The 26,945-nt window shown below is 39.1% G+C and overlaps 1 protein-coding gene across 5 annotated transcripts in view; it reads left to right on the top strand.

The window, feature by feature from the left end:
- The window catches only part of PIBF1 (progesterone immunomodulatory binding factor 1), a 168,978-nt gene that overhangs the window by 90,978 nt on the left and 51,055 nt on the right, over nt 1-26,945 (top strand). For all 5 annotated transcript variants that reach the window (XM_077812313.1, XM_077812350.1, XM_077812323.1 and 2 more), the window contains exons 12-14: nt 6,623-6,773; nt 15,783-15,873; nt 24,069-24,171. In XM_077812313.1, the coding sequence (XP_077668439.1) occupies nt 6,623-6,773; nt 15,783-15,873; nt 24,069-24,171 (345 nt within the window). The remainder of the gene's footprint in view (nt 1-6,622; nt 6,774-15,782; nt 15,874-24,068; nt 24,172-26,945) is intronic.

Raw genomic sequence — 26,945 nt, forward strand, 5'->3', positions numbered from 1 at the left:
AATCCCATACAGTTTGTCTCAGGTTACTAAAGCAGTCTAGATTTCTTGGTGGTGGAATATGAAAAGTAGTTGAATACGATTAAAAAACCCCCTTCAGTCTATAATAGCTTTATTTTGAAATACTGCATATACAGAATTACAAATGGTTTGTTGTCATATAAAAGTTTTATTCTCACTGGTTGGGATTGACCTTCATATTTCACTTCTAATTTTGCTACTTGTGAACAATATGACAATCCTAGGTGCTAAGGTAAAACAGATAATGAGTAATAATCCCAAACGTCTACTGATAAAATCTCTTGCACCACTCTACACCTCTCAATACATATGTGTACATTCACTCATATCTTTGAATTAACTTTTTCTGTTTAATCTCTGTAAAATGCTGTGTTAAAATGCCTTGTGTAAATATTTGTCAATATAATTAAACGTCCAAATTCTAATCTAATCTTTTCCAATACAGTATATCACGCTATAATACATATTTGTAGAATAAGAACATAAGAATGGCCATACTGGGTCAGACCAAAGGTCCATCCAGACCAGTATCCTGTTTACCGACAGTGGCCAATGCCAGGTGCCCCAGAAGGAGTGAACCTAACAAGTAATGATCAAGTGATCTCTCTCCTGCCATCCATCTCCACTCTCCAACAAACAGAAGCTATGGATACCATTCCTTGCCCATCCTGGCTAATAGCCATTAATGGACTTAACTTCCATGAATTTATTCAGTTCTCTTTTAAACCCTGTTATAGTCCTAACCTTCACAACCTCCTCAGGCAAGGAGTTCCACCGGTTGACTGTGCGCTGAGTGAAGAGGAACTTCCTTTTATTTGTTTTAAACCTGCTACCCATTAATTTCATTTGGTGGCCCCTAGTTCTTATATTATGGGAACAAGTGAATAACTTTTCCTTTCTCATTTTCTCCACACCACTTTTATATACCTCTATCATATCTCATATTTTATATACCTCTATCATATCTCCCCTTAGTCTCCTCTTTTCCAAGCTGAAAAGTCCTAGCCTCTTTAATCTCTCCTCATACTTGTCATTTTATTAAATTATGTAGTAAAAATCATCTCCCCTACATATTGCTTTAGCATTGCAGGCTTTGCTTTGGTAGATATTTATATATTTTGCATTGAGCACTGCTGACTCTCTTGTTGCACCTCTTCAAAAAAAAGTAGCATGATTTTAAATAAAATTTTGAAAATTGAAAAAATAAAAGCCATAGTGTTTTCTTAACTTATTCCTCATTCTCTGGGTATAAATATGAAACAAATAACATCTTGTTCTTATTTATAGTAAAGTATGCATTATTCTTAAAGTGAAGCTCAATCCTGATGCCGAAGGAGAAGTAGAAGCCATATTAGGGCTTATCTATGCACAAAAGTTGTACCAGTTTAATGATACTGATATAGTTAAAATATATCCCTCTCTTGTGGATGCAGTTATACTGGCATAAACACCTTTATGCCAGTATAATTTATATCTATATGGGAAGCTATACCAATATAATTGTGTCCACTTTAGAGGTTGTACCAGCATTTCAATAAAAAACAACACCCTCTAACTGAAATAGTTAGACCTGTACAAAACTATGTACAACTAGTTTTACGGCTGAAGGAAATCAAGAAGAGCTATGAATTTATTTACTGTTGTAAATAGCCGTAGCCAATCCCAGTTACAACAAATCTAATGACTTGGGACAAGGACATCTCCTTGTGTCCAAGCTTAAAATTTAACTGTACTGACAGAATGCCTGACAAATCAGAGATTTATATAAGTGCTATCAAAAATTTATCTAGTTCTATTTATTAATATAAGGAGTATTAGAAGGGTACCCAGTTTTCAACTGAGGAAACTGGCTTTGAGTCCAAACTTCTTTATTCAGTATCTATCCAAGTTTGGTCTCCGGATCATATCATATTATACTTTTGACTTGAGGGCCTTCATGAGTAGCTTCCTTTTTTTTTAATCCCACTTTCTAAAATTTAATGGCATTGTACTAGGTTTTGGTTCCCTTCAGTAGAAAGATGGCAAACTTAAACTGTGTTGTGGTCACCAGTACTTACTGGCTCAACTATAGTTACTTCTTGAACCACTTCTGCTTGTTACTTAGGTCTAAGTGGAGAAAAGCCTCTCCTCTTGTGTGCTCTAGAACTAGCTTTTCCAAAAACTCATCTTTAAGGTGTTGAGAAATTGCTTTTCTTGGCTTATCCTGTTGTGACATTTGACCATTTTATGTTGTAGTAATTGAGGCCCCTATTTATTGTTGTTATATTAGACTTTGTTACCTCTTTGATTGCTCTCAACATAGTACGCACAATATTCCTTTTCTGATCATTATGCTAGTATTATAACCTTACATGTTACTCATGTTTTCTGTAACCCGGGATTTATATCCATACAGATTCAACTGAATTATCCTCTCTACTCACAATTTTTATCTCCATAGATTCTGTGGAATCTTCTAGTCCTTCTTTGAGTGTCCTCTGCATTTTCCCACTCTTAAGATATGTGCCAATCAGTGCTGTTGAATGGTACAGCCTTCTACTAATAGTGCCTATTAGATCACTTACATCCTCCCCCCCACACCCACTGTTCCTCAGTATCTGAGCACATTCTGAGGTTGGGGCTATAAAAAGGGGCATAGCTGTGGTTGTCGCTGACCATGGATGGATGTGATCCTCCTTCAGATTCAAGATCCTTTAGAAAGTTAACTCAGTGCCTTGTTTGTTGTTTTAATAATTGATAGATAGTAGTTAGTGTGATATTCCCCAGGCTACAACCTTGACTGCTGGACTGCTGTGTCCCTTTAACTCTCCAGCCCAGGGTGCCTTTTACATTGCTTTGCTAGTGAAGAGCAAATCCCTCCAGGCTCTGCTCACTCAGAGTCACCTGCATGTAAAGTCACTCCGAGCTGAGTACATGAATGCTATGCCCAGCCATTCATGAATAGATATAGGCTGACTCCACAATATCCCTCAGTCCCAGCCTTTTCACCCAGAAATATATGTCTTGTACTGTTCAGTAGCCCACTGAATTGTACAAGCTCATAAATTAGTCTGTCATTCCAGCAAAGGATAATGAATGTGCAGCAGCCTTGTTGTCTCAAGTGAAGGCCTCCCAAACACACTGGTTTAGATAAAACAATAAACATGTTTATTGACTAGAGAAAGATAGATAGATTTTAAGTGATTTACAAGTGATAAGGCAGAATTGGTTACAAAAGAAATAAAAAGATAAAACCACAATCTAATTCCTAAACGTTGCCAAGCTAAATAAGATTTGAAACAAACATCATTCTCACCACACCAGATGCTGCAGACAGTTCACAGGCTGAAATTTCCTTTCAACCTGGGACCACTCCCTTTAGTTCACTGTTCTTCAGGTATTTTTTTAATGTTTTGAGCAGAGCAATATAAGGAGGAGAGGTGATGGGAGAGGCATTGTTCTCCTTTCTTATACTCAGAAAGGAAAAGTCTTTACTGGGTCATGCGGGTGAGGTAGTTCCATGGCGTACGTGAGCTGCCAACTATCTTTCAGGTGAATTGTAAATTTCTTGTTTACAACTTTCCTGTTGGTGAATCTCCAATTAAGCAGGTAATGGCCTTTGAGCACTGAGCTGGCATGTGAGTGTGCCTTTGTCTTTGAGAAATTAGTCTGTGTGTTACCCAGAACTGTAGCATATTTCAGTAACAATCATATAGCAGAATCTCATAATTTTACATGCAGTGATGTTACACACATCTTAACAGGACAGTGATATTCAGCAGATTATGAGTTTTCAAATGATACCTCACAAAGCATGCTTTGCACAAAATATATCATAACCATATAAAAAGGGGTAAACATGGGATACATGGTGTCACAGTTAGTTTTAGTGTTAGTTACTGTTGTTCATTATGACAGATCGGAAGATCAAGAAGCATGGTTTTAAAAGATGTGTGTTGTGTCCAGCCGTTTTCCCAGAATTATGCTTGCTGCCTAAAGTGCTTAAGAGAAGGGCATTCTTGTTGCTCAATCTGCAGTACTTTCACACCACAAGCTAGAAAGGAGAGGCAGAATAGTCTCCAAACCCTCCTCCTACAAGAAACCTTATGGATTAAAACTTGCAGATCTAAGTTTCCCAAGGCTTCAGATAATAGAAATAGGAAGTCAGGATTCATTCCAGGACCAACTGTTTCCAGGAAGTCGTCAAACTTGGCTCCAATCTCCAGATCTAAAAAGATGGCGCATGTGGTAGCAAAGTCCTCTGATCCTGTTCCAAAAGAGGTACCAGCAGTAGTGAGAACAGACTAGGATGATACACAGCCTATGCCTCAGACCTCTACAAAACCAGGAGCTTTGCTTCCAAGGAAAAAGAAGGCAAAGACTAAGCACCTTTCTGGGTCCATCATCGTTTCCTATTCAGGAGATCCATCAGATTCATACAGATGCAAGATGCAAAGAACAGAATCCAAAAAAGATTGATCCGCATAGAGAGGAACAGTTGGATGTAAATGCTGATCTGGGGCCACAAAATCAGAGATGCAGGTATCCCCCTGACCTTGACATGCTATTGGACTGGACAAATCGGCAGGACTGGCAGTACCTTCCTGGATGCCTTGACCTTATTGGTGAACTCCAGGTCGTCCATATCATCATTCCTCTAGAGTCATGACCTCAATTTCGCATCAAACCAAAGAGACTTGTGGATCTGAGTCAAAATGATCTAAGACAAACTGATGTGAGACACCCTGTGCCAAACCAATCAGATCTGATAGGTTTCAGAGTAGCAGCCGTGTTAGTCTGTATTCGCAAAAAGAAAAGGAGGACTTGTGGCACCTTGGAGACTAACAAATTTATTTGAGCATAAGCTTTCGTGAGCTACAGCTCACTTCATGCTGAATGCATCTGATGAAGTGAGCTGTAGCTCACGAAAGCTTATGCTCAGATAAATTTGTTAGTCTCTAAGGTGCCACAAGTACTCCTTTATTTCAGATCTGAGACATTCAGCTCCTGTATCAACAGGTCTGATGATGGGAGACAGGTCCATTACTCTGATCCAAAATATTCTAGATGATGATGAACAAGAAGATGCGATACCTCCACATCATGAACAAGAACCTGCAGGCAAATTCTCAGCAGATGTAAATTTCAGAGTACTCTCATCTTCTTCACAATCTGAGGATGTTGTCTGATTTCAATAGTTAATCAGCAGATTGGTTTTTACTTTAAAATTACCTTTGGTTTCAGTGGAGGAACCTTCTCATCCTCTTTTTGATATCCAGGGAAATACGTTTACAAGCAAGTTATCTCTGCCCTCTCTGGAAGGTCTCTGGCAGCCATCTAAATCAATATCCATCTTTCTGTCAGCCAATTGCTAAAAAGGCAGATGTATCAAATTCCGTATGAAGGATGTTCTTGTTTCCATGTACATCCTCCTCTTAATTCTTTAGTGGTGGCTACAACAATGTAAATGTTTGTGTTCTACTCCCAGTGACAGAGAAGGGAAAAGGCCACATTATTTTGGAAGGAAACTGGTGTCTTCATCTTCCAACATGTGAATAGCTAACTACCTAACCATAATGGCCAGATATCAGTTTTAGTTTGGAACAAAATGTCCCTGTTTATCACCTCTCCAACAAACCCTGCAGACTGACTCATTAAGGAAGGTCAAAATGTTGCTAAGCATGCACTGAGAGTGTCCTTTATTGTCTCAAATGCATCCTCACGATAAGTAGTAACAGCAATAACGCTCCAAAGACATGCATGGTTGTGCTCCTCTTCTCCATAAAGGAAGTCAAAAGTTGAGGACCTTCTGTTTCAGAGGGATGGACTTTTCAGTTGGAAAACAGGTGAAATTTATAGCTAGATATTAAAGAATTACACTGTTTTTTGTCATTCCACTTTGTTTTAGTAATGTTTATTTTGTCATGGTCTTTTTCCATTTCCAGGCATTCTAGCTCACCTGTTCCTGCTTTTAAGATTCTCACATTTGCATATCGGCATTTACAGATTTTACTTTTAATTGAGTATGTGCCTATTTTTATTTAAGTCCTCAGCCTATTGTGTTAGTTATTTTTGCTTGTCTTGAATGTTAATAATGTATTAATTTTTAGGTCTCTATATTTATAGGAAATAAGTGCATCATAAATATCAAATTGTGATAATTATGCATTTATCCTTTTATTAAAGAAGTCCCTTGAACTAATCAAAGTAAACAACAAAACAAATACCTTCCATTATTTAAAATCCTATGTACAGTACTAAACACTTTTTCCCCCTCATTATCCTTTTTTCTTGACTCTCCTCCCATGAGGATTTTGGTTGTGTCCTCAAGTAGAGGCTCATGAAATTATTGAAGCTTTAAAGAGCTGTGAGATGTCTTGTCACATGGCACATAACTCAAGAGAGTAGATCTGTGTAAGGTATTATATTTAGAGAATAACTGCTGTTAAGGGGATTTTTTTCCCTTTTCTGAACAATACATTAAATTGGATTTTTCAACAAACACTGAAAATCTGTTAATCTTTAAATATTAGTCTACCGAATCTTTCACATACGTGTTTTCACCTCTCTCAAAAATAGCTTATAATCCTGATCTTTGCATTTGTTCCGTTGTTCATTCTCACAGGTTCTCACTAAGGAGTTTTACAGCCTTCAAGCATCTAGTGAGACACGCATTACTGAACTTCAGGCACAGAATTCTGAGCATCAGGCAAGGCTAGACACTTATGAAAAACTGGAAAAAGAACTTGATGAGATAATAATCCAAACTGCAGAAAGTAAGTCTGGACCCAAATTATACTGTTTTTACTGGTGTTCTTATAAAAGATGCATTGTTTGTGACGATATATAATATTTAGCACAAGCCTTTTTAGGTAGAGATTCAAGATGCAATAAATCCTTTCAGTACATAGTGTGTATTGAAAATATTATTGCATTTTATATTAAAAATATTTATTGCATCTTAAACATCTGTATGAAATATTATAAATTTAGATTTAAATACTTATGCTAATGTTAAGCACTCCTTATTATACCAATCATTCCACTGTTTCTGTGTTACTCTCTCCACCTCTTGTTTCTTATTGTATTCTTAGATTGTTAGGTGTATGAGATATGGACTGTCTTTTTTTATTACATACGTATATAGCACCTAACATGATAAAGCCCAATCCTTGGTTCTACAATCCAATATATAAATATAATTTGGTTTTAATTCAATGAATGATTAATATTAATTAGGTATGGTCCACGGAAGCTGGATCCAGATATGTATTAGGTACTGATGAGTATTCAAAATTTTGGTTCAAGGTAAAACCATGATGAGAGTTCAGGCTTCACTCTGTAGAAATCTTATAAGCTATTTTTGAAAGATGTTTGCCCAAACCAGCAAAAATAACAGGATCTCCCATTTTACCTGATGGAATCCTTGTGATGTCATTTCTTTTCATGAGATTTCAACTATCTTGGTTCATATCCAGATGATCCAGAAAACAGGCCCCTTTCAGTTTCAGATGCAAACAGGAACTAAGACCTTGATCATAGAATCATAGAATATTAGGGATGGAAGAGACCTCAGGAGGTCATCTAGTCCAATCCCCTGCTCTAAGCAGGACCAACACCAACTAAATCATCCCAGCCAAGGCTTTGTCAAGCTGGGCCTTAAAAACCTCTAAGGATGGAGATTCCACCACCTCCCTAGGTAACCCATTCCAGTGCTTCACCACCCTCCTAGTGAAATAGTGTTTCCTAATATCCAGCCTAGACCTCCCCCACAGCAACTTGAGACCATTGCTGCTTGTTCTGTCATCTGCCGCCACTGAGAACTGCCTAGCTCCATTCTCTTTGAAACCCCCCTTCAAGTAGTTGAAGGTTGCTATCGAATCCCCCCTCACTCTTCTCTTCTGCAGACTAAATAACCCAAGTTCCCTCAGCCTTTCCTTGTAAATCATGTGCCCCAACCCCCTGATCATTTTCATTGCCCTCCACTGGACTCTCTCCAATTTGTCCACATCCCTTCTGTAGTGAGGGGACCAAAACTGGACACACTACTCCAAGTGTGGCCTCACCAGTGCCGAATAGAGGGGAATAATCACTTCCCTCAATCTGCTGGCAATGCTCCTACTAATGCAGCCCAATATGCTTTTGGCCTTCTTAGCAACAAGGGCACACTGCTGACTCATATCCAGCTTCTCGTCCACTATAATCCCCAGGTCCTTTTCTGCAGAACTGCTGCTTAGCCAGTCAGTCCCCAGCCTGTAGCAGTGCATGGGATTTTTCCTTCCTAAGTGCAGGACTCTGTACTTGTCCTTGTTGAATCTCATCAGATTTCTTTTGGACCAATCCTCCAATTTGTCTAGGTCCCTCTAGACTCTATCCCTACCCTCCAGTGATCTGCCTCTCCCCCCAGCTTACTGTCACCTGCGAACTTGCTGAGGGTGCAATTAATCCCATAATAAAGATGTTGAACAAAACCGGCCCCGGGACCAACCCCTGGAGCACTCCGCTTGATACTGACTGCCAACTAGACATGGAGCCATTGATCACTACCTGTTGAGCCCGACAATCTAGCCAGCTTTCTATCCACCTTATAGTCCATTCATCCAACCCATACTTTTTTAACTTTCTGGCAAGAATACTGTGGGAGACCGTATCAAAAGCTTTGCTAAAGTCAAGATATATCACATCCACTGCTTTCCCCATATCCGCAGAGCCAGATATCTCATCATAGAAGGCAATCAGGTTGGTCAGGCATGACTTGCCCTTGGTGAATCCATGTTGACTGTTCCTGATCACCTTCCTCTCCTCCAAGTGCTTCAAAATGGATTCCTTGAGGATCTGCTCCATGATTTAGCCAGGGACTGAAGTGAGGCTGACCGGTCTGTAGTTCCCCGGGTTCTCTTTCTTCCCTTTTTAATATATGGGCACTATATTTGACTTTTTCCAGTTGTCTGGGACCTCCCCTGATTGCCACGAATCCTGAAGCTCACTGTGTTTTAAGTACACCATTATGTCCAGGTGGAGCCCTGGAATGCACTGATCGAAGGATCAGGACCTAAGTTTGAAAGGCATATTCAAGGATTCTAATCCATCTCCCACTATCTACCTGCCTTCTTTTCACCCAGAAAAATCCAGAACAAGGGTTCTATTTGAGGTTCCATTTAGGGCCTACCTGTCATTAAAATGAGATAGACTGATGATATATTCACTTAAGTACAACAGAGGAATTTTGCAAAAGTATGTTACATTTTTTCTGTAAATAACAGCTCACAAAAGAGTGTGAGGTTATAAAGGTGCCTTGGATTGGGCTGAGGTGCTTTCAACAACCAAGATATGGATATTGTATGAAACAAGCAGCTGTACCTGGAAGCTGGCGTGGCTGTCTAATTTGGACCCAATATAACCTTTATTAATGTATATTTGATATATGCTACTGACAATAATATAAACGCATGCTGTTGGAAATGCATGTGTTATTCTTCCGGAGGGGTATTCATGTGTCAACATCAGACACATTTAGAATTGTTTGGACTTACACCCTCATTAGGATAATGAAAAATTTTCCCAAAGAGAGAATCGTAGTTTAGAATGGTTTCTTCCTTAGTCCTGCAAACTTTCTTATTTCATCTGGTGTTTAGCAGGTAAAAGATCTGTTGCTGGAATTGAAAGTATTAACTACTTGCTAAATATTTTAATGAGTTATAATTAAACCTTAAAATTGTATGCTGCAATACAAGATTTTTTTAAAAATTGGTTTACTATTGAACTGTTATTCAATTTTTAAAAAGGAAAGAATTATAATACAAATTATTAGTTTACCATGCCTATTTTTACTGTTACTTAATATCTACCATTGTTTTCTTATTTTTAAAAAAAGATTTGAGTAAATCTAATGATGATGAAAATGAGGACACTGCATTCTTTTGAAGTTAATCATTGGTATTTTTTACTGTTCTAGCTTCTGAGGTAGTGGAAGCTATAATTATAGTTGCATTCATTTTAACCCAATCTCCTCCAGTTGCTGGTAATTTTTTTAAATAGATCTCTTTATGGCTGAAAACTTTCATGCTTGGTCTCAACGAAATGTTGAACTTTTGGGGAAAATTAAAATTGTTTAACAACATGTGAGGAGGAGGGAGGACACTTTCTCTGTATATTCCAACTGAAATATTGGCATTTTAATTCAGATAATCAAGGAAGCAAAAACAACCCATTTCAAGAAAATACGTTCATGATTTTTAAAGTTCTGAACATTTATATTTGGATCATTCACTTGTGTGCCATAGAAATCTTGTAATCTGCTTCCCAGAGCAATAAGAAACAAAAGATTTAGGATGAAATCCTGACTCCATTGAAATGGGATCTTACCATTAACGTCAATGGGGCCAAGATTTCATCCTTTGAATTCTGGGGCCACTCTGAATCTCTGTATCTTGAAATGCTATATATAGAGATGTGTGTGTGTGTATATATATATATATACACACATATATATATTTGCCCTTAACTGATAAGGCCTTTACTCTTGTATGCTATCTTTGTTTTTGTAAGAAATGATATATTTACATAAGTGAAATGGCTTGTATCAAATAATCTGTTGACATTTTTTCTCTGCAGAGCATGTGCATGTGGAAGAGACTATTGAAATGTGACTATTACAGTCACTTCACTGACTCCTCATTATGCTTCGCTTATTAATATTACAATAGTCTGTAATGGCCTAGTCAGGGATCTGTCTGTTTTAGAAATTTATACTATTTGTTGTAATAACTGAGTGCCTTATGTATAAATAGCAGTAATGAAATCACTTGGAATCTCTGGGTCGTCTTTGTTTTTTGGGGTAAAAACTATACTGGGATATTTTTGGTTTTAGATTGTTTGGATGATTTGGGTGGGGGGTGGATTTTTGAGTGGATGAGATATCAGTGTTGTGAATGTCATTCTTATGATGGGGCCATTTTGTGCTAAGCACTGGATAACATTAATTAAAAAGACTGTCCCTACCCCCGTGAACTTACTATGTGCAATACAATTGATCACAACAGGGGAAAAAACAGTCTGGGGGATGGAGGAAGAGGGTAAGATAACAGTAAAACGAGCATGTTTTAGCTCAATGAGCATTAGCCTTGGCTCATTGCCTACATTATGTTCAAACTTGGTGTCTTTGCCTGCCAGACCCTACATTACATAGCCTGTGCCTACATATCTGAACAAATAGGGTGAGATTCTGTGCTGCTCCTCTAAGAGTATGTCTACACAACAACTAGACACCCTCGGCTGGCCTGTGCTAGCTGACTCGGGCTCGCAGGTTCGGGCTGCTGGGCTGTTTTATTGCTGTTTAGACTTCCAGGCTCAGGCTAGAGCCTGGGCTCTAGGATCCTGTGAGGTGAGAGGGTCCCAGAGCTTGGGCTCCACCCCAGTCCAGAAGTCTACACAGAAATGAAATAGCCCTGCAAGCCCGAGTCAGCTGGCACAGTCCAACCACGGATTTTTCTTTGCTGTGTAGACATAGCCTAAGAGTCCTAGCACAGAACTTGCAGTCCAGTGGGAGGGGAGGGGTTAAGGTGGCTTTAAGCCATCTTTGCACCCTCCTGATCCCGTGGTGTTCTGGGAACTGGAGAGGTCCCTAGTATAATTTAGACAGCTTTGGAGGTTTGTCTAAATTGTGGCATTCTCCCCAAGCTACCCCTTTTAATAGTATTGTATCAAATACAAACAATGTGGACGAGCAGGGTGAGACAGAATCTGGCTGTGATAACAACAGTCTTGCTGCTTACACAGTAGGTTTATGTTAGTAGCAGTGGGATTTTCTATCACATAATAACTGTGGATATAATTACTCCCATATTTAAATGTAACCCCAGTCCCATGTTGTTTGTATTTGTTACAATGCTATTGAAAGGGATAATCTGCTCTAGAAAAATTTGCATTTGTAGTGTGTCAGGAAGTATGCCCTATGTTAACCTGATATTAATTTTTGTAGATCTGTAAATCTTATACCCTTGGATTATAAAAAAACCAAGCTTTTTAAAGCAATTTTCATTTGATTTTAAATCCTTAGAAGTATGTTTTCAGGTTGCTGAGTTATCTAACTCTAAATAGTTCTTTTAGCTTTTCTCTTTGCTTTTAAAAACTTAAAATTCAATGTAATATTAGGCTTGTTTCTGTTATAATTTAGTTTACTGGTAAAAGTATTGGTGTAAGTATAATTTATATCATCACATGCTTAAGGGGAAGCTTTATATGTACTTAGTTTGTCAATAATAGCAGAGCTTGGAGATAATAGATTAGATCTTTTTTTTTTCTGCATTCTGAACTGAGATGCTCTTGCCAATATTTTGTCCTGTACATTCTGTGCACATAGTTCTACTTACAGTGTATAATTATGCTATTGCATGTTGCAGCAATGGTAATCTGCCAGAGAAATAAGAAACGCTCACTCTTGGAACTAAAATAACTTGTTTGCTATTTTATATCACAAATGAGATGGTGAAAGAGGAGTGATTAACTATTTTTTATGTGAAGGATCTAAATTAATGAACAACATAATATAAAATAATCCAAAAGATAATATTTTGAGACTTCTGACAATGCATTAGTAAAAATATATTTCAAAGAACAATCATATACTGGTAGGAGGATGGACTGAATAGGTCTTTTTCTCTCTGTGAATTTTATAATTAGTAGGGCATGTTTGTTTTATTTTTGAAGTTGAGAAAGAGAGAAAATGAGTTTCGTAGCCAAAATGTTTCTTACCACAAAATATCCATTTTCAAAATATGTAATCTTTGACAAGCTACATTTTCAAAAGCACAAACATCGAAGTCTTAATTAGAATACTTGTTGGCAGTTTCAGGGGGGAGTCAAAGAATCATATTTGTGTAGAGACTGCACCTGTCAGAAAAAGTTAAGGCATGTTGGCACAGTAGTGTATGAAGGAAGTTCACATTATGAATGCATTTGTGGCTAAAGTGTTGACTTCAGCCCTCAAGGACATCCATTCTTTTTAATTTCCTCTGTTTCATAAGTACTACATTTACTTCAAATTTAAAAAGTGAAGAGTGTGTGTGAGAGAGAGAGAAAGAGAGAGAGATTATAAGCATAATTGCTTAAAGGTTTAATCAGTTCTTCTTTGACTGGTTGCAGGCTTGTGTGTTACCAGTGCACTGAAGTCAGAGAACATTGCCTAGAAATACCTGTAGGAGCACTGCATGTGTTTAAGAGTAGCACTGCCCTGACCCCTTCAGTTCCTTCTCACTGCCCACAGCTTAACTCAGATTGTGCCATGTGGTACCTTAGCTCACACTTCTGTTGTTCTCTCAGCTAGTTTTCTCTCGATATTTTGTATATAGTTAGTAGTAGTGCCCTAGGCTCAGAGAGAGTCTTCCACCTCTTCTAAAAGGAGAACTGGGTGGCACTGGGGTTCCTGGAGTGTTCAGGGTAGAGCTGAGCCATGTACATGCTCTCCTGTAGAGAAGCAAGATCATTCAAGCACTGTACTATCAACTCTAGTACTGCCTGTTGGGCGGCCATTGAGTCTAGGACCAACAACATCAGCCTCAGCGCTGATCATATTGATCCCACAGGCTTATCAAACAGCAGCAGATTTACTCTTCCTCTTTGTTCTGGACTCACTTTTTGATATAGGCCACATGCCTTTACGTAGTCCAGCATGTGAGATTGCACCTTCATCCTCTTCAAACTTTGTTGAAGTTGGTCTGTCTCCCAACTTGTCAGTCATTGGGTGGGTTGTCCAAGTGCCATTGGTGATCCTGGAGTCCCTAGCATGGTGGGCAGATCAGAACAATATATTTGAAGGTGTCTCCTTTTCCTGTCCTCCACTGACCAAGACTATAGTTATCCATGCCTCCACACTAGGACAGGGGGCGGGGTAGGGAAACGCATCTAAGTACATTGAAAATTCAGGGTTTGTGGACAGAACAAGAACCCTCCTTTCACATGAACATCATGGAGCTCTGAATGATTTATGGTGCATGCTGGAACTTTTGGGCTCAGATCAAGGGCACAGAGATTCACATACTTTACTGACAATACCACTGCAATGTATTATGTGTACAAGCAGGGTAAAGCCAGCTCCAACTAGCTCTGTCAGGAAGCAATAAAGTTTTAGCTCTTCTGCATGGAGGATGCCCTCATTCCTATAGCCACAGACTTCTTGGGTGCTCCGAATTAGTTGGCTGATAACCTCAGCAGGAATTTCTCCCAGAATCACGAGTGGTCTGTGAAGAACAGCATTCTGAGGTCCATCTTCAGAGAATAGGGCATTCCAACTATTGAACTGTTTGTAACTAATTGCAACAAAAAGTATTGTCAGGCAGTTCAACAAGTCCTACTTAATAGTAGAAAACCCTCTACTAGGTCTGCCTCTTTGGCCAAGTGGAAACATTTTTTGGTTTGTTCACTGGCTGGAGGAATTCAACTGTGCTAGCCTGCATTTTGGACTACATATTAGTAATCCTCAGGTCTCTCTTTCAGCTCATTGAGAGTCCACTTGGTGACAATCTCGTCATTCCATCCTCCAATCCAAGAAAAGTCAGATTTCTGTAACTCCATGGTAGTAAGATTTCTTAAAGGCATTGTCTATCCTCTTTACATCTGTAAAACTAGCAGTTACTTTGTGGGACCTTAACACTGTGCTGGCTGTCCTTATGGGACCTTCTTTTGAGCCCCTAGCAACTCATTCTCTGTCCTTCCTTTGCCAAAAAAAGCCTTTACGATGGCCATAATATCCACAAGGAGGGTAAGTAAACTGAAGGCCCTAATGATGGGGCCTCCATATAGGCAGTTTGTCAAAGACAAGGTGACCTGAAGGCCATACCTTAAATTGTTGTCTGAATCAGTTTCACATTAACCAAACAATAGTATTTTTTTCCTAAGCCTCACTCAAATGCAGATGAAGAACCCCTTCATTCATTGAATGTGAGATGATCCTTGGTATTCTTTCTGGAAAGGACTGAACCATTTCATGCATCACCTTGGCTTTTTGTCTCCTATGTGGATCGAATAAGGGCCAGGCAGTTTCTGCACAGAAGATGTCCAAATGGATTACTTCCTGCATTACGATAGCATATAGGGTAGCTCAGGCCAAACCTCCACAGAGACTGGTGGCTCAGTCGATGAGGGCCCAGGAAGCTTTGGTCACTTTTCTCAGTGAGGTCTTTGTATTGGTTATTTGCAGCGCCACTCTCTGGTCTTTCATGCATAACCTTTGCCAGACACTATCCTGTTAGGTGCTGTGTCTAGATCAGATGCAAACTTTGGAAAGGCAGTTCTGCAGTCGCTGTTTAAGTATTCTGAGCCCCACCTCCTTCTGTTACTGCTTGTGAGTTACCTGAGTGGAATACATGTCTAACCACTCAAAGAAGAAAAAATGGTTACTTACCTATTCAGTAACTGTTGTTCTTTTAAGATTTAGGTGCAGACATATATTCCACTCTCTGTCCCCTCTGTATCAGAGTCTCCACTCGGGATTCCAGTTCAAAGGAACTCAGGTCACTGCCGTTCTTAAATATCCCTAGGAAGGGATTTGAGGGTCAGGGGCACACGCGTGCCCCACTGGGTACTGCTAGGCAAAGTTCTCCCATCTTTTCACACTGTGCACATGCACGCCTGAGTGTAATACATATCTGCACCCATATCTCAAAGAACAGCAGTTGCAGAATAGGTAAATAACATTTTTTTCATCTTTTACATTAATTATGTTCCTTTGAGGATCAATATTTTTAAAATAATGGATACATCTTTTTGTTTGTTTGTTTTTTTTGAAGTGGAAAATGAAGATGAAGCAGAAAGGATTCTCTTTTCCTATGGGTATGGTGCTAATGTTCCTACAACAGCCAAAAGGCGGCTAAAGCAAAGGTAAAAACTGTCTCCCTGGTTTACGTCTAAACTAAATAAAAATAGATTCAATATATCCTCCATTTTGGAAGCCAGCCATTTTGAATGATGCAAAGTAATTTTATTTTTTAGATAACTGTCCAATATTCAGAAATCTTGAAAACAGTGGTTTTGTGCTTTGTGTGTATAAATGGGTGCGTGGATATTTTTCTGGGTTATTGACGCTTCATATTTTTTTCTTTATCTTTCAGAAGGATAGGTATCTGGATGCCTTGAGTATGCAAAACTCAAATAGCTGTAAAATCAAACTAGTTGAAATAAATTTTCAGCTAATTTAACATACCAATAGTGAACTCAGAAGCACAGCTGTCAGGAAAGGCGAAAAGTCCAAAGTTTCAGAGCATCATTATCTCATCTGAATTGTGTTCATACAAGGTCTGATTCACCTGTGTCTCTCTCCAGTTTACTCTGGTTTAACTTCACTGAAATCTGTGAAGTAACAGCAGTGTAAAACTGAAAAAACACAGTGGTGAGTGAATCAGGCCCATAATATTTTCTGAATGTTAGTATGTTAAATATGTACCTAAATATATACAATGTGGGCAAACTGATGTTTCTGCTAGAGTCATAAGTTTTTTATTTCATTTGGGTGTTTAAATAATCTTAATATTGTGTTAGACAAGGAGGATGAGGTAATATCCTTAATTGAACCAACTTCTGATGGAGAAAGCTTATAGTTCTTGGCAGATCAGGTCTTCAGTCACTCCTGGATTGTATTTAAGACATTTTGATCACATTCTGTTATCTACAGATAGTTTTAACAAAAAGTATAACTTGAGAAAAGAGTGCATTTGTTTGTTTGTTTTTTCATTTTCTCAAATTGTATTCAGTCCAAAAAAGGAAACCTTTCTCAAGTATGTCTGGCTTTTACTGCAGAAATTGCATGTATCCACCCCCAAAATTAACAATTGTATAATTTATTGAATATCATTTTGAACAGAAGTACACACTGTAATTACTGGATAATATTAAGGACAAAAGGAGGTAGTCCCCTAAATCTTCACTTTCTGCATAAACCTATGTACCATTTCCTGTTTACTTTGAATTTGTTTTTAAAATAGGTTATTTCAATATGTGTCATACCAGGACACATTTTTCTCCATACGTGTGCAAAAAATTAGTATGTATACAGTTTAAAGGCCTCATGCCAAGTAGTAAGATTTGCATAGTATTTGATTTATAGATGCTTATTTTGCCTTACCATATTGGTATTTGCATCTAGATTCTTTTCTTAGAAAACTGCATACGATATTCTCCAAAATATCACCTGTAAAAAAAATATATATATATCCCATTTTGGTGTTCATAGTAGGAGACTTTTCAGTACTCTATACCTTAAATTCCTAAATCCTTTGGCTCCAATATGGGAAGCCTTTTGCTACTGTTTCTGTAAAACAGCAACCACCTAGTGTCTGCAAACCTTAGTTTCTTGGTACTGTACTGATAATGAAGGAACTTCAGGGAGCCACTTGTCTGGTCTATATTGCTACTGCTGCATCACATCCATCTACTTGTCTTGGAAGGGGGGAAAAAACTATTTTTCCTCAGAATTATATCCTGTTTGGGTGCCATTAGTGCATCTCATTGTGTGTGTCTGTATTCTTTTGGGTGTCATGTAAGATATAGGGTATGTCTACACTAGGAATGCTTTACCAATGAGTGTACTATACTAGCAAAACTCTCCTACTGTAGGCATGGCTATGCTAACAAAGCTGTGCTTTGCAGCAGTATAGTAACGCCAAGTTATACAAATAAACAAGTTATACTGGTAAAAGTGCTGTTTTTGCCAGTATAACTGCATCTACACTAGGGACTTCTGCCAGCGCAGCTCTGTTCAGGGATCACACCTCTTCACACCGCTGACTGACACATCTGTGCCAACAGAAGTCTGTAGTGTGGACCTGAGCTTAAATATATTTTTCCATTATGTCTGATTTTGATCACATTTGAGTGATTGGACCTACAGAGGTTCATTGTTTTAACTCAAATCTTTCTCAAAAACACCAAAATAGGTATTTTACTCACTTTCCCTTCTTTCATAAAATATTGGGGTTGCAGCAGCCCAGCAACTTTAAAAGTGCTGCAACTGCAGGTGTATTTTGTCCATAATGGATGGAACTCAGCCACTGTCTTGTCATCAGTCATGGAGAAAGCTGTGTCTAGCTGGTCTGTAAGATCTATGCCCACAGAGCACTGGAATGTCAGTTGCAGGGTGAGTGCATGAAGGCACTTTGGTCTTCTTTTGGCATTTCCTGGATTCAAGCCAGATGGCATAGTTGAGCATCCCAGGTTGTCATCAAGAGGCTCCATCAGTGTCCTCCAGGTTTGGTTCAGGACTAATGAGAGGTCCAGAAGTTGTGGATTCTTGAAACAAGTGCTTCTCTGTTATGTTGAAATAGTCATCACTATCATTGGTTCATCAGTACAGCATCCCAATGTGGTGCTCCATATTGACTTAGAGAGCAGGATCTCTTCTCCCCCACAAGCATAGATGCGTAGGCATAGGTCAGCTGACTTCCATTATGTTTTTCTCAGGTGCATTGGCACCTCTCTCACGCTTACTGCTCTAGGACACAGCAGGACATATTAAACCTCTGTGGCATGAGGGAAGACTGTCAAAACCCCTTAGTGTGGTACCTTTGGAGGAAAAAAAAATTAATTACTTGAACTTCTTGTTCTCTGAAAATTAAGTGCAGTAGATCAGTGCTTTCCCACCTGTAATTCCTCAGAGTGGTAATTTCTGAATTTTTTTCTTTTCTGTCTTGTCATTTTTTCACTTTGCATTTGGAAAGAAAAAGCACATAAATACTGCTAGTTGTCTGACTGCAGTTTCACTGTCCAATCAACTAGTAATAAAACTTTTTTAATAAGTTGTTAATTATATGTTCTTTGTTGCCCATCAGCTGTTGGATATCACTTGGCTAGTTTGTTTCACACAAAGAAGCAACAGAAGACTTGATATACAAGGTTGTTTAAAAAAATCATTTTCATCTAAAAATGTATTTTGAAAAATAAATCCTGAAAAGAAAAAATATGTGTTTATATAGTAAATCAGTACTTCACAAATTTTCAAAAGCTGAGCCCCCATTTAAGAAAGATTAAACTAAGCAGGTCTTCAACCTTGCAATGTTTTGTTAAATTTTAAAGTCATTCCATTTTATTCTGTTCTATTTTAATTTTTCATCTTCCACATGCCTCTAACTAGTCCTTTGCGCTCCTATCTCGAGGCACGTCTCACACTTTGGAAAACACTTCTCTAGCGTAGCTAATTCACATTGGCACTATTTTTTCAGTGAATATAGGTATACATTTTCAGAAAAAGTATAGATTTATTTTTTATGTGCACTGCAATATTGTGGACTTGTATAACTAAAGCACAAAGTAAAAAGAGCTCAACAAGGCTTGACTTTAATTTGATTAAAATAAAAGCATTACTTCATATTTTCAATTTTGTTTTGAAAACAGTTTTATATTTTTGGTATGGTATATAACTTTCAATTGAAGAAATGGTTAGAGCACAAACAAATGATGCTCTTATTTTGGAATTAGCTTTTCATACTGTTCTGTAGAATCTGAGTATGCAGTATGATCAGTTTTTTTAAATCACTGTTCTAATAGACATCAGTATTTTAACATTTGTGACATTTGATTTGTTTGCTTTAAAAAGAGACTTGCACATTAGAGCAGACTTTAAAAATGCAACGCTCACTCAGATCTTTCTGTTTAATGTGGTATTTCACATATACTTGTACTGAATAAAAGCTTATTTCCACAGTCAATCTCTCCACTTGAACCTGCACTGAACTCTTAAGCCTATGTTTGTGATGACATAGTCTGTTTCATTGGTCATAAATTCAGTATTATGACTTCACAGCAAGGTCAAGAAGGAAGAGAAAAATAGTTGCAAAAGATCCAAAGCCATATGTAGTTAACTAGTAAACGAAGCAATCACATGAAAAACAAGAGGAGAGTAAATAATTAAATCAGGATTTATGTTAAAAGGTTCCCAATTTAAATCCAACTGTAAATATTCTTTAAGTGATTGTCTGCATGTATTCCACTTCTGATGCTCATGTACCCCATGAGTGCAAGATCAGAATCTTTTGAATAGCAGTGTCCATAGGGGCATGCTAGCACCTTGTTGCCAGGGTGGGATGGCCACAACCACTTTCCAGTTTACCACCTATGGCTGGAAGACAGAATACCTGCAGTGTCCATGTCTCTGTACACTGCACGATTTAGCTTTTCACTTAGTTATAGTTTTAATTAGTTTTATCCTATTGGCCCATTGGCATTTTTAAAAAAGATTTTAGGGTTTTTAAGCCCCCATGCCATCTCCAACACCAGACCACGCTGGACATAGCAGAGTCCAAATCCCTAGGATTCAAGACCTGCTACTCATGCGTGGGAGTAATACCCATCAGTGATGGACCCTCTACGTGCCTCTTTGGTCTGGGGAAATGTATATGCTATGAAAGTGGTTTATATTTTGTTCCTTCTCTAAAATGACGCAGAAGTCCAGGGAGTCTCAACTTAAGCTCATCCTCCTTCAGAGCCCCATGAAAGCAAGAAGACTTCCTCCAGGTCAGACCACCTCTCAGAGCTCCCTGGTAAGCCACCAGTACACTCCAGTCTCCTGATTCCATTTGATGCCAATGAAATCCCATTCCTCCACCATTGAGTTAGCCAGAAGTTCCTTCACCTCTTCAGCCCAATCCTCTGAAGAGAGAGGACAGAAGGAGCAACATTATCATGGTAAGCGGAGATGTAGAGCTTCTGTCTGGCCCCAAGCAGATCTAGCTTATGACACAGTTTAAGGCCCAGATCGGATTCTGCTAAGTCCTTGGCACTGATTGGCCACTGACCAGCCTCAACATACTCTCCAGCCATCAATATACCTGGTACCAGCAGCTTTGGATCAAAACATCCAGCACCAAAACAGCACACACCAAAGCAGCCAGCACTGGAGTACACGACACTGAAGCCAATGGTGTAAGAACACTCGTTGAACCTTCTGGCACTGATGCTGAAAACCCCAGCACTGAAAGAGCACTGTCTGACTGAAACTCTGGCTTTGTACCAAATACCTTAACATCAACTGCTTCCACAGCTTATGCTCAAATAAATTGGTTAGTCTCTAAGGTGCCACAAGTACTCCTTTTCTTTTTGCTTCCACACCAGTCATCCTTTCTTCTGTGTCTTCACTTGGGGAGCCTCTCTTCATGGTACCTGTGCTGTTCACGGTACCAGTTGATGGTACTGGACAAGCCTGAGTCTCTATTTGCTGTCTTTTGCTAAAAAAGTATCTGCTGTGGTACTGGTACTACCTCCACAGGAGCTGCCTATCCTTCCTGAATATTCACCCATGGAGGAGGTATGTTCCTTCTCCTCGCTGGACTTGAAGGACTGGAGTGATATGTCACCTAACTAGGTGCCTCAGTCCCCAATCCCTACATCATCTGAAAGGAGAAACTACAGGACAGTTGTGAGCATTACACTGCATGGTACCTGTCATGGCCCACAGCCCCTTTCTAGAATCCCATGTAGTCGTGGCCTTCTGGGGCCCACGGGGGATGCACTTTAGTCACAGGGTTTCGACTGCCTCTCAGGTGACTAGAACAAAGTCACCCTCCCCTTGTAGACTTCTAGAGGGTCACTGCACTCAGCAGGCACCTCCTGCACCATATGCAGAGTGAACAGGAGAACTTACAGCAGATAGAAGCCCAAAGGGTCCCAAAGTTGATCTCATCCTTTTCACTTACCAATGCTGTGACCCCAGTTGTTCCAACCCCACTTGATAACTACTGGATCTTCTAGGAACTTCCCAGGAGGGTAGACAACACATTGGAATTCCTGGTCAAGAGACCACATGAAAAGTCAGACAAACTACTCGGTATCCTGCAGTAGTTGTTCTCTGGGAGACTGGCAGTACCAATAAGTGAGGTCTTATTGGAACCAGCCAGGCATTTTTGGAAGATTCCTGTTCCCATGGCACCTACATCTTAGAAATCAGACATGTCCCTTCTAAGGGCTTTGAATATTTCTTCAACCTCCAGACACCAGATTCTCTGGTCATAGCCATGGTCCACAAGAGGTACCAGCAAACAGGGGTCCACTGAAGTGACTCCCAGGGATAAGGCCCTAAGAAGTTGGCTGGAGGTTGAAACTCATTAGCCAGTCTATAAATGTGCATTGTAAACTAACAAGTGCTCCTGGCAAAATACAACTACCTGAATTGGGCCTGGTATCCCAATTAAAAGATTAACTCCCAGGAGTATGGAGAGGAGATGCTCAAGGCATCCTGGTTGCAGTCTTCGGGAATACTGAATGAGGTTCAAACAACCATCCTTCAAAGGCTTTGCCCTCAGTGAGGCTTTTCACATGTTGAAGGACTTACAGTGACCTTTCCCTCCCTGTCCATACACACGCTATCTCCCAGAAGGAGAGAGTACTAACTGTAGGCCTTGTTGGAACCCCAGGCATAACTAACAGTGTGAACCTAAGGCTGTGAACCAAGGTAGGCCTGGCCTTGGCAAAACTAGCAAACTAGGTTATTGGCTAACCAAGTAGGCACTTTCCTGACTGGAGAGGATGATACAAGAACACCCAGAATTCTCAAGTAATTACATGAACACTTTCATAAGAGATGGTACAGGAACATACCGTCCCCTTGTAAGATAAGGATGAGATGACAGGATAATGGATAATGATGTTTTGTTCACAGTAGCAGGTATAAGGAGAAGGGTGGTAACTAGCAATGTCTGGAATGTAATACATAACTTGTTTGTATCAATGTAAAAAAAGGAGAAATCATAGGAGGGGCATCTTTGGCCAGATGTGGGGGCAGCATCCTGATGCGCTGTCTGAGCTGGTACCATTGTTGCTGGTACCATTGCTCACCAGCTTCTGGTGGAAGACCACACTGTTTTCTCTCATTCAACAATAGCTGGAGTTCTCAAAGGTCTCATTCATGTCTTCCTGCCATTCAGGGAGACTCCACTTCCTGAAACCTCAACATTGTTTTAGCAGGCTAAATGAGACTTCAGTATATTCCTTGTACCATCTATTCATGAAGACTGCTTTCCTAGGGGCTATTACATCAGCCAGGAGAGTAGGTGAGATTTCAAGGCCCTCATGGTGGAGCCACCTTAAGCTCCATTCCACAGGGACAAAGTGACTTTAAGACCTCAGCCCAGGTTTTTACCCAGAGTTGTTTCTGACATTCATTCTAACCAGATGATCCACCCATACTGTCTTCTTCCCCAAGCCTCACATTACCCTGGGTGAAGATAAACTCCACCCCTTGGATGTTGTCAATTCTCTTTCTTACAATCTGGACAGAATAAAGCCATTTAGGAATTCTTCTAGATTGTTCCTAGTATTTTTCAACAGAATGAATGGTCAGCCTATCTCTACTCAGGCTGTCAGATAAGTAACTAATACATCCTGAAGTCCATTTCAATGTTATACATAATTATAATATCACATAAAATTATTTTATGTATAAAGTACAGTATATTTTTTGTTTTATGAGTAGGTAAGAGCCTTCCAATATAATTACTTACACTGAACTAATATAACATTGTAAAGTGATAGAGGTAAATTACCTTAGTGAACAACGTATCACAATTACGTTTTTGTGGGGATGTTACTTTGGTGCAGTTAAAATTGTAGCATTGACTTTTAGAGCCCTGCGCGGATACCAACATTTGTATCTGCATTTGATCCACAAGCTGTATAAATTGTCTACAGATTTGCGGGGCTGTACATAACAGCTCCACAGGTCACCACACAACAGTGACACAGGGCTGTGCCAAACCCTCAACTGCCCCCCACTTGTCCCTAGAGACCTCTTGCCTCATGCACATCCAAGCTGTGATCCATAAGAATGGTCTGTGGATACCCATAGATTTGCAGGGCTCTATTGACTTGTTCTTCCAGTTTTGACTATTATTTATAACATTTTACTGTGTATTTTTTGCCTCTTTACATTTTAGCATTAGTGAAAAATTAAAGCAAGCAAGTTCTCAAATATAAATGCTAGAATGCATTTTGCATGTTTTGGAAAACATTCCACATGAACTTTATTTATGTATGTATGTATGCATTCATTTATTTATTTATTTACTTACTTATTTACTTATTTATTGGCACAGTGTTCACTTGGCAAGAAGGTTACTGCAGCTAGAAAAGCAAAACTCATTGCTTGTAAAAGATCTGGAACATCAGAAAGAACAAGTCACACAGATTTCACAAGAGGTAAATTACTTCCACAAAAGAAAAAAATATATAACGAGACTATAAATATTGCAGATTAGTCCTTTACAGAATAGTTATTTTCTGAACAAAGTTTATTATGTATTTGCTTGCTGTCTAAAAATGACCTTACAATTAACAAAAACACATTTATGCTAAACCTTTTCAAAGCAATTTATAGTGTATTGTAAAACAGAGATCAAAAGGAGAGATTACTTTACAGACTAAACAAAAATGTAGGCTAGACAAAAATATAAGCTCTGATTTCTGAGCAGATGACTAACTAGCAAAACTAGTTTGGTATTTTCTATGATGGTTAATTTTTCAACTAGTACCTCATTACTTCTGACACAGGTCTGCTTTTTTAAATCACTTTTTAAGATATTACTTATCTGTTATAGCTCCCTACTTTTGCTATATTTGTTCAGGCCCTTTAGTCTCTTAACACACAAATTTAGGTTATTTCTGGGTGATATCTGATAATATCATTATGCTAATTACTTTCAGGAAAGTTCAGTATTCTGTTTTCTAAAAAATGTTCCCTAACGTAATGTTAGTTTAATGATTGATGAGTATTTATATATTTTACAGTACATTATTTTTATCACTTTACTAGCTAAAGTCATATTACTTGACATGGAGAGTGAATAATGAAAACAGAGTGAAATCCCACAGACTCAAATTCAGTAATGCCTAGAAATTTTTACATTTTCCTTCAGACTCTCATTTTAAGAATGAAAGAGCTTCATTAGTCTTAAATTATCAGAGGTGACATTACCACCTTATTGAAGTCCCAGGCAGATTATGCTTTAGTTGTGAGGTTTAATAGTTTGATTTTAAGATTATCTTACCACTTAATTTGAATAACAGAACTATACTGTATTCTTACATATGTCCCTTTAATTTGGAACAGCTCTGACTGACATTTTTAGGTGACAAGTTTTGAGGCCTGTCAATCATAAAACTTTAAACACTTTAAAAGCTGTTTTAATTATGTTGAAGGTAAATTTATATAATTTCACATTGCCAGCCACAGTTTGAATTGGGATGGCATGCAGAGGAGCAGCGTACCCCTACCTCTCTCAAGTTTCCTTCATGTGCTCCAGAAACTAAACTTTTATTGGTTCAAACTCCTGAGTGAATGAAAGCAGACAGAGATTCTGATTAAAGCCAAGGATACAACTTTTCATAATTACACCAGAGAGGTAGGGAAAGGACATCTGGCAGTTTCTTCCAAGAAGACCACTGGGCTGATTGTGCCCGCAGAAGATCCCATACACAGCTGTAAAGATAGAGCAGTCCCCCTCCTGCAAAATCTCCCCAAGGATCAGGAACAAACACTTGCAGATTATCTCACTCTCTGTGCATGGAACGAGGCTTTAAACAAGGAGTGCCACAGCACCAGACACTGAAGCAATCGTTTGCCATACAATGGACCAGCCCATTCCATGTCTACACCAGCAACTCTGATCCCCCTACTACCTGCACAGGACACTTGTATACAGTTGCAACAAATGGCTATCAGTACCACAGTACCATCCCCCACATCCCTGGCCAAATCCTGTGTTCTGTGAAGAAAAAGAAGAACCTATATCACTAGCCGCCACTATGCAATTTAGGAAAAGTTCTTCCTAGCCCCCTAATAGGGCCCTGGCAAAAATCCAGAGGTGGGAAATCTAGCTATAATAACAGAAAAGGGGAAAAAAATAAATGCAAGGGAAGGGTGTTTGAGTTCAGCAGTCCATGCCTGTGAGAAACAATATAAATTGTCCACCCCTGTGTGCCTTTGGACCAGTCAGATGTCCCTGCAGCCCACTAATGGGGCAATCAGGCTTCAGGGGTGGGAAATAATGGCCTTCAAGCTCTTATGAAGACCTCCCCATGCGTGAGGGTGCCAAAGAGGATTTGGAGGAGCAGCACTTTTTCCTTCCCCTTGCTGGTCAAGATCCCAGGAATGTCTTTTTTCCTGCCGAATTTCCTTCCCAAATTAGGCAGCGCTTTTTATTAAATCCCTTGTGATTACAAGGAAAACTGTCTAAATGTGAATGGAGTGTAAAAATGTAACATAATGTACCCAAGTTTGTAGAGAGCCTGAAACAGTAATAATTCTTGAGAGGTCTGAGCTGATCCTGTTCATTTTAGTGCGTTATTAATTCAGATATCTACTGATAATTAAGTATCAAAATTAACTGTTTCACTTTTGTACAAAGCCTGTAGAAAAAGAGAGGGGGATGATCTTTATAGTAAGGTCCATGCAATCTATTTAGGCTCTACGAGTGTGTATTGTTTGGGAGAGTACAATCCCTTATTGCTTCTCTCTCTCTCCCCCTCCCCTCCCCCCGCAAAATCATGAATGAACCAAACCTAGTGTTTCTGTCAGAGCTTCACAGGGCATCTGAGCCCAAAGGAGAGGGAGTCAAGCCCTGCAGAGGACACATGATTATATTTTTAATATATGTCCAATCTACTAAGAATGGGATCTCATGTTGGTATCTCAGACTGAGAGGGGCTTATTTTTTCACTGTAGCTTGGAAGGTTGCCATTACCTTTTGATTTCCAGTTGGATTCCTTTTGTGTCCTCACTGGAAATGGGGATGGAGGAAAGGTGGGAAAGCTGATATTCTCTTAAATGTGAATTGAGGAAATTAGTTTGAGATCAAATGAAGAGAATGTGAAATTCCAAGAGACCCCTTAAGCACTGACCACTATGGTAATAGTTCTGTATTATCTAGGCTTCAGTGATATCCTTCTTTGACCCAAGTATGACTGTAGCTCTG

This window comes from Eretmochelys imbricata, chromosome 1 (assembly GCF_965152235.1).
Source record: "Eretmochelys imbricata isolate rEreImb1 chromosome 1, rEreImb1.hap1, whole genome shotgun sequence".
Lineage (NCBI taxonomy): Eukaryota > Metazoa > Chordata > Testudines > Cheloniidae > Eretmochelys > Eretmochelys imbricata.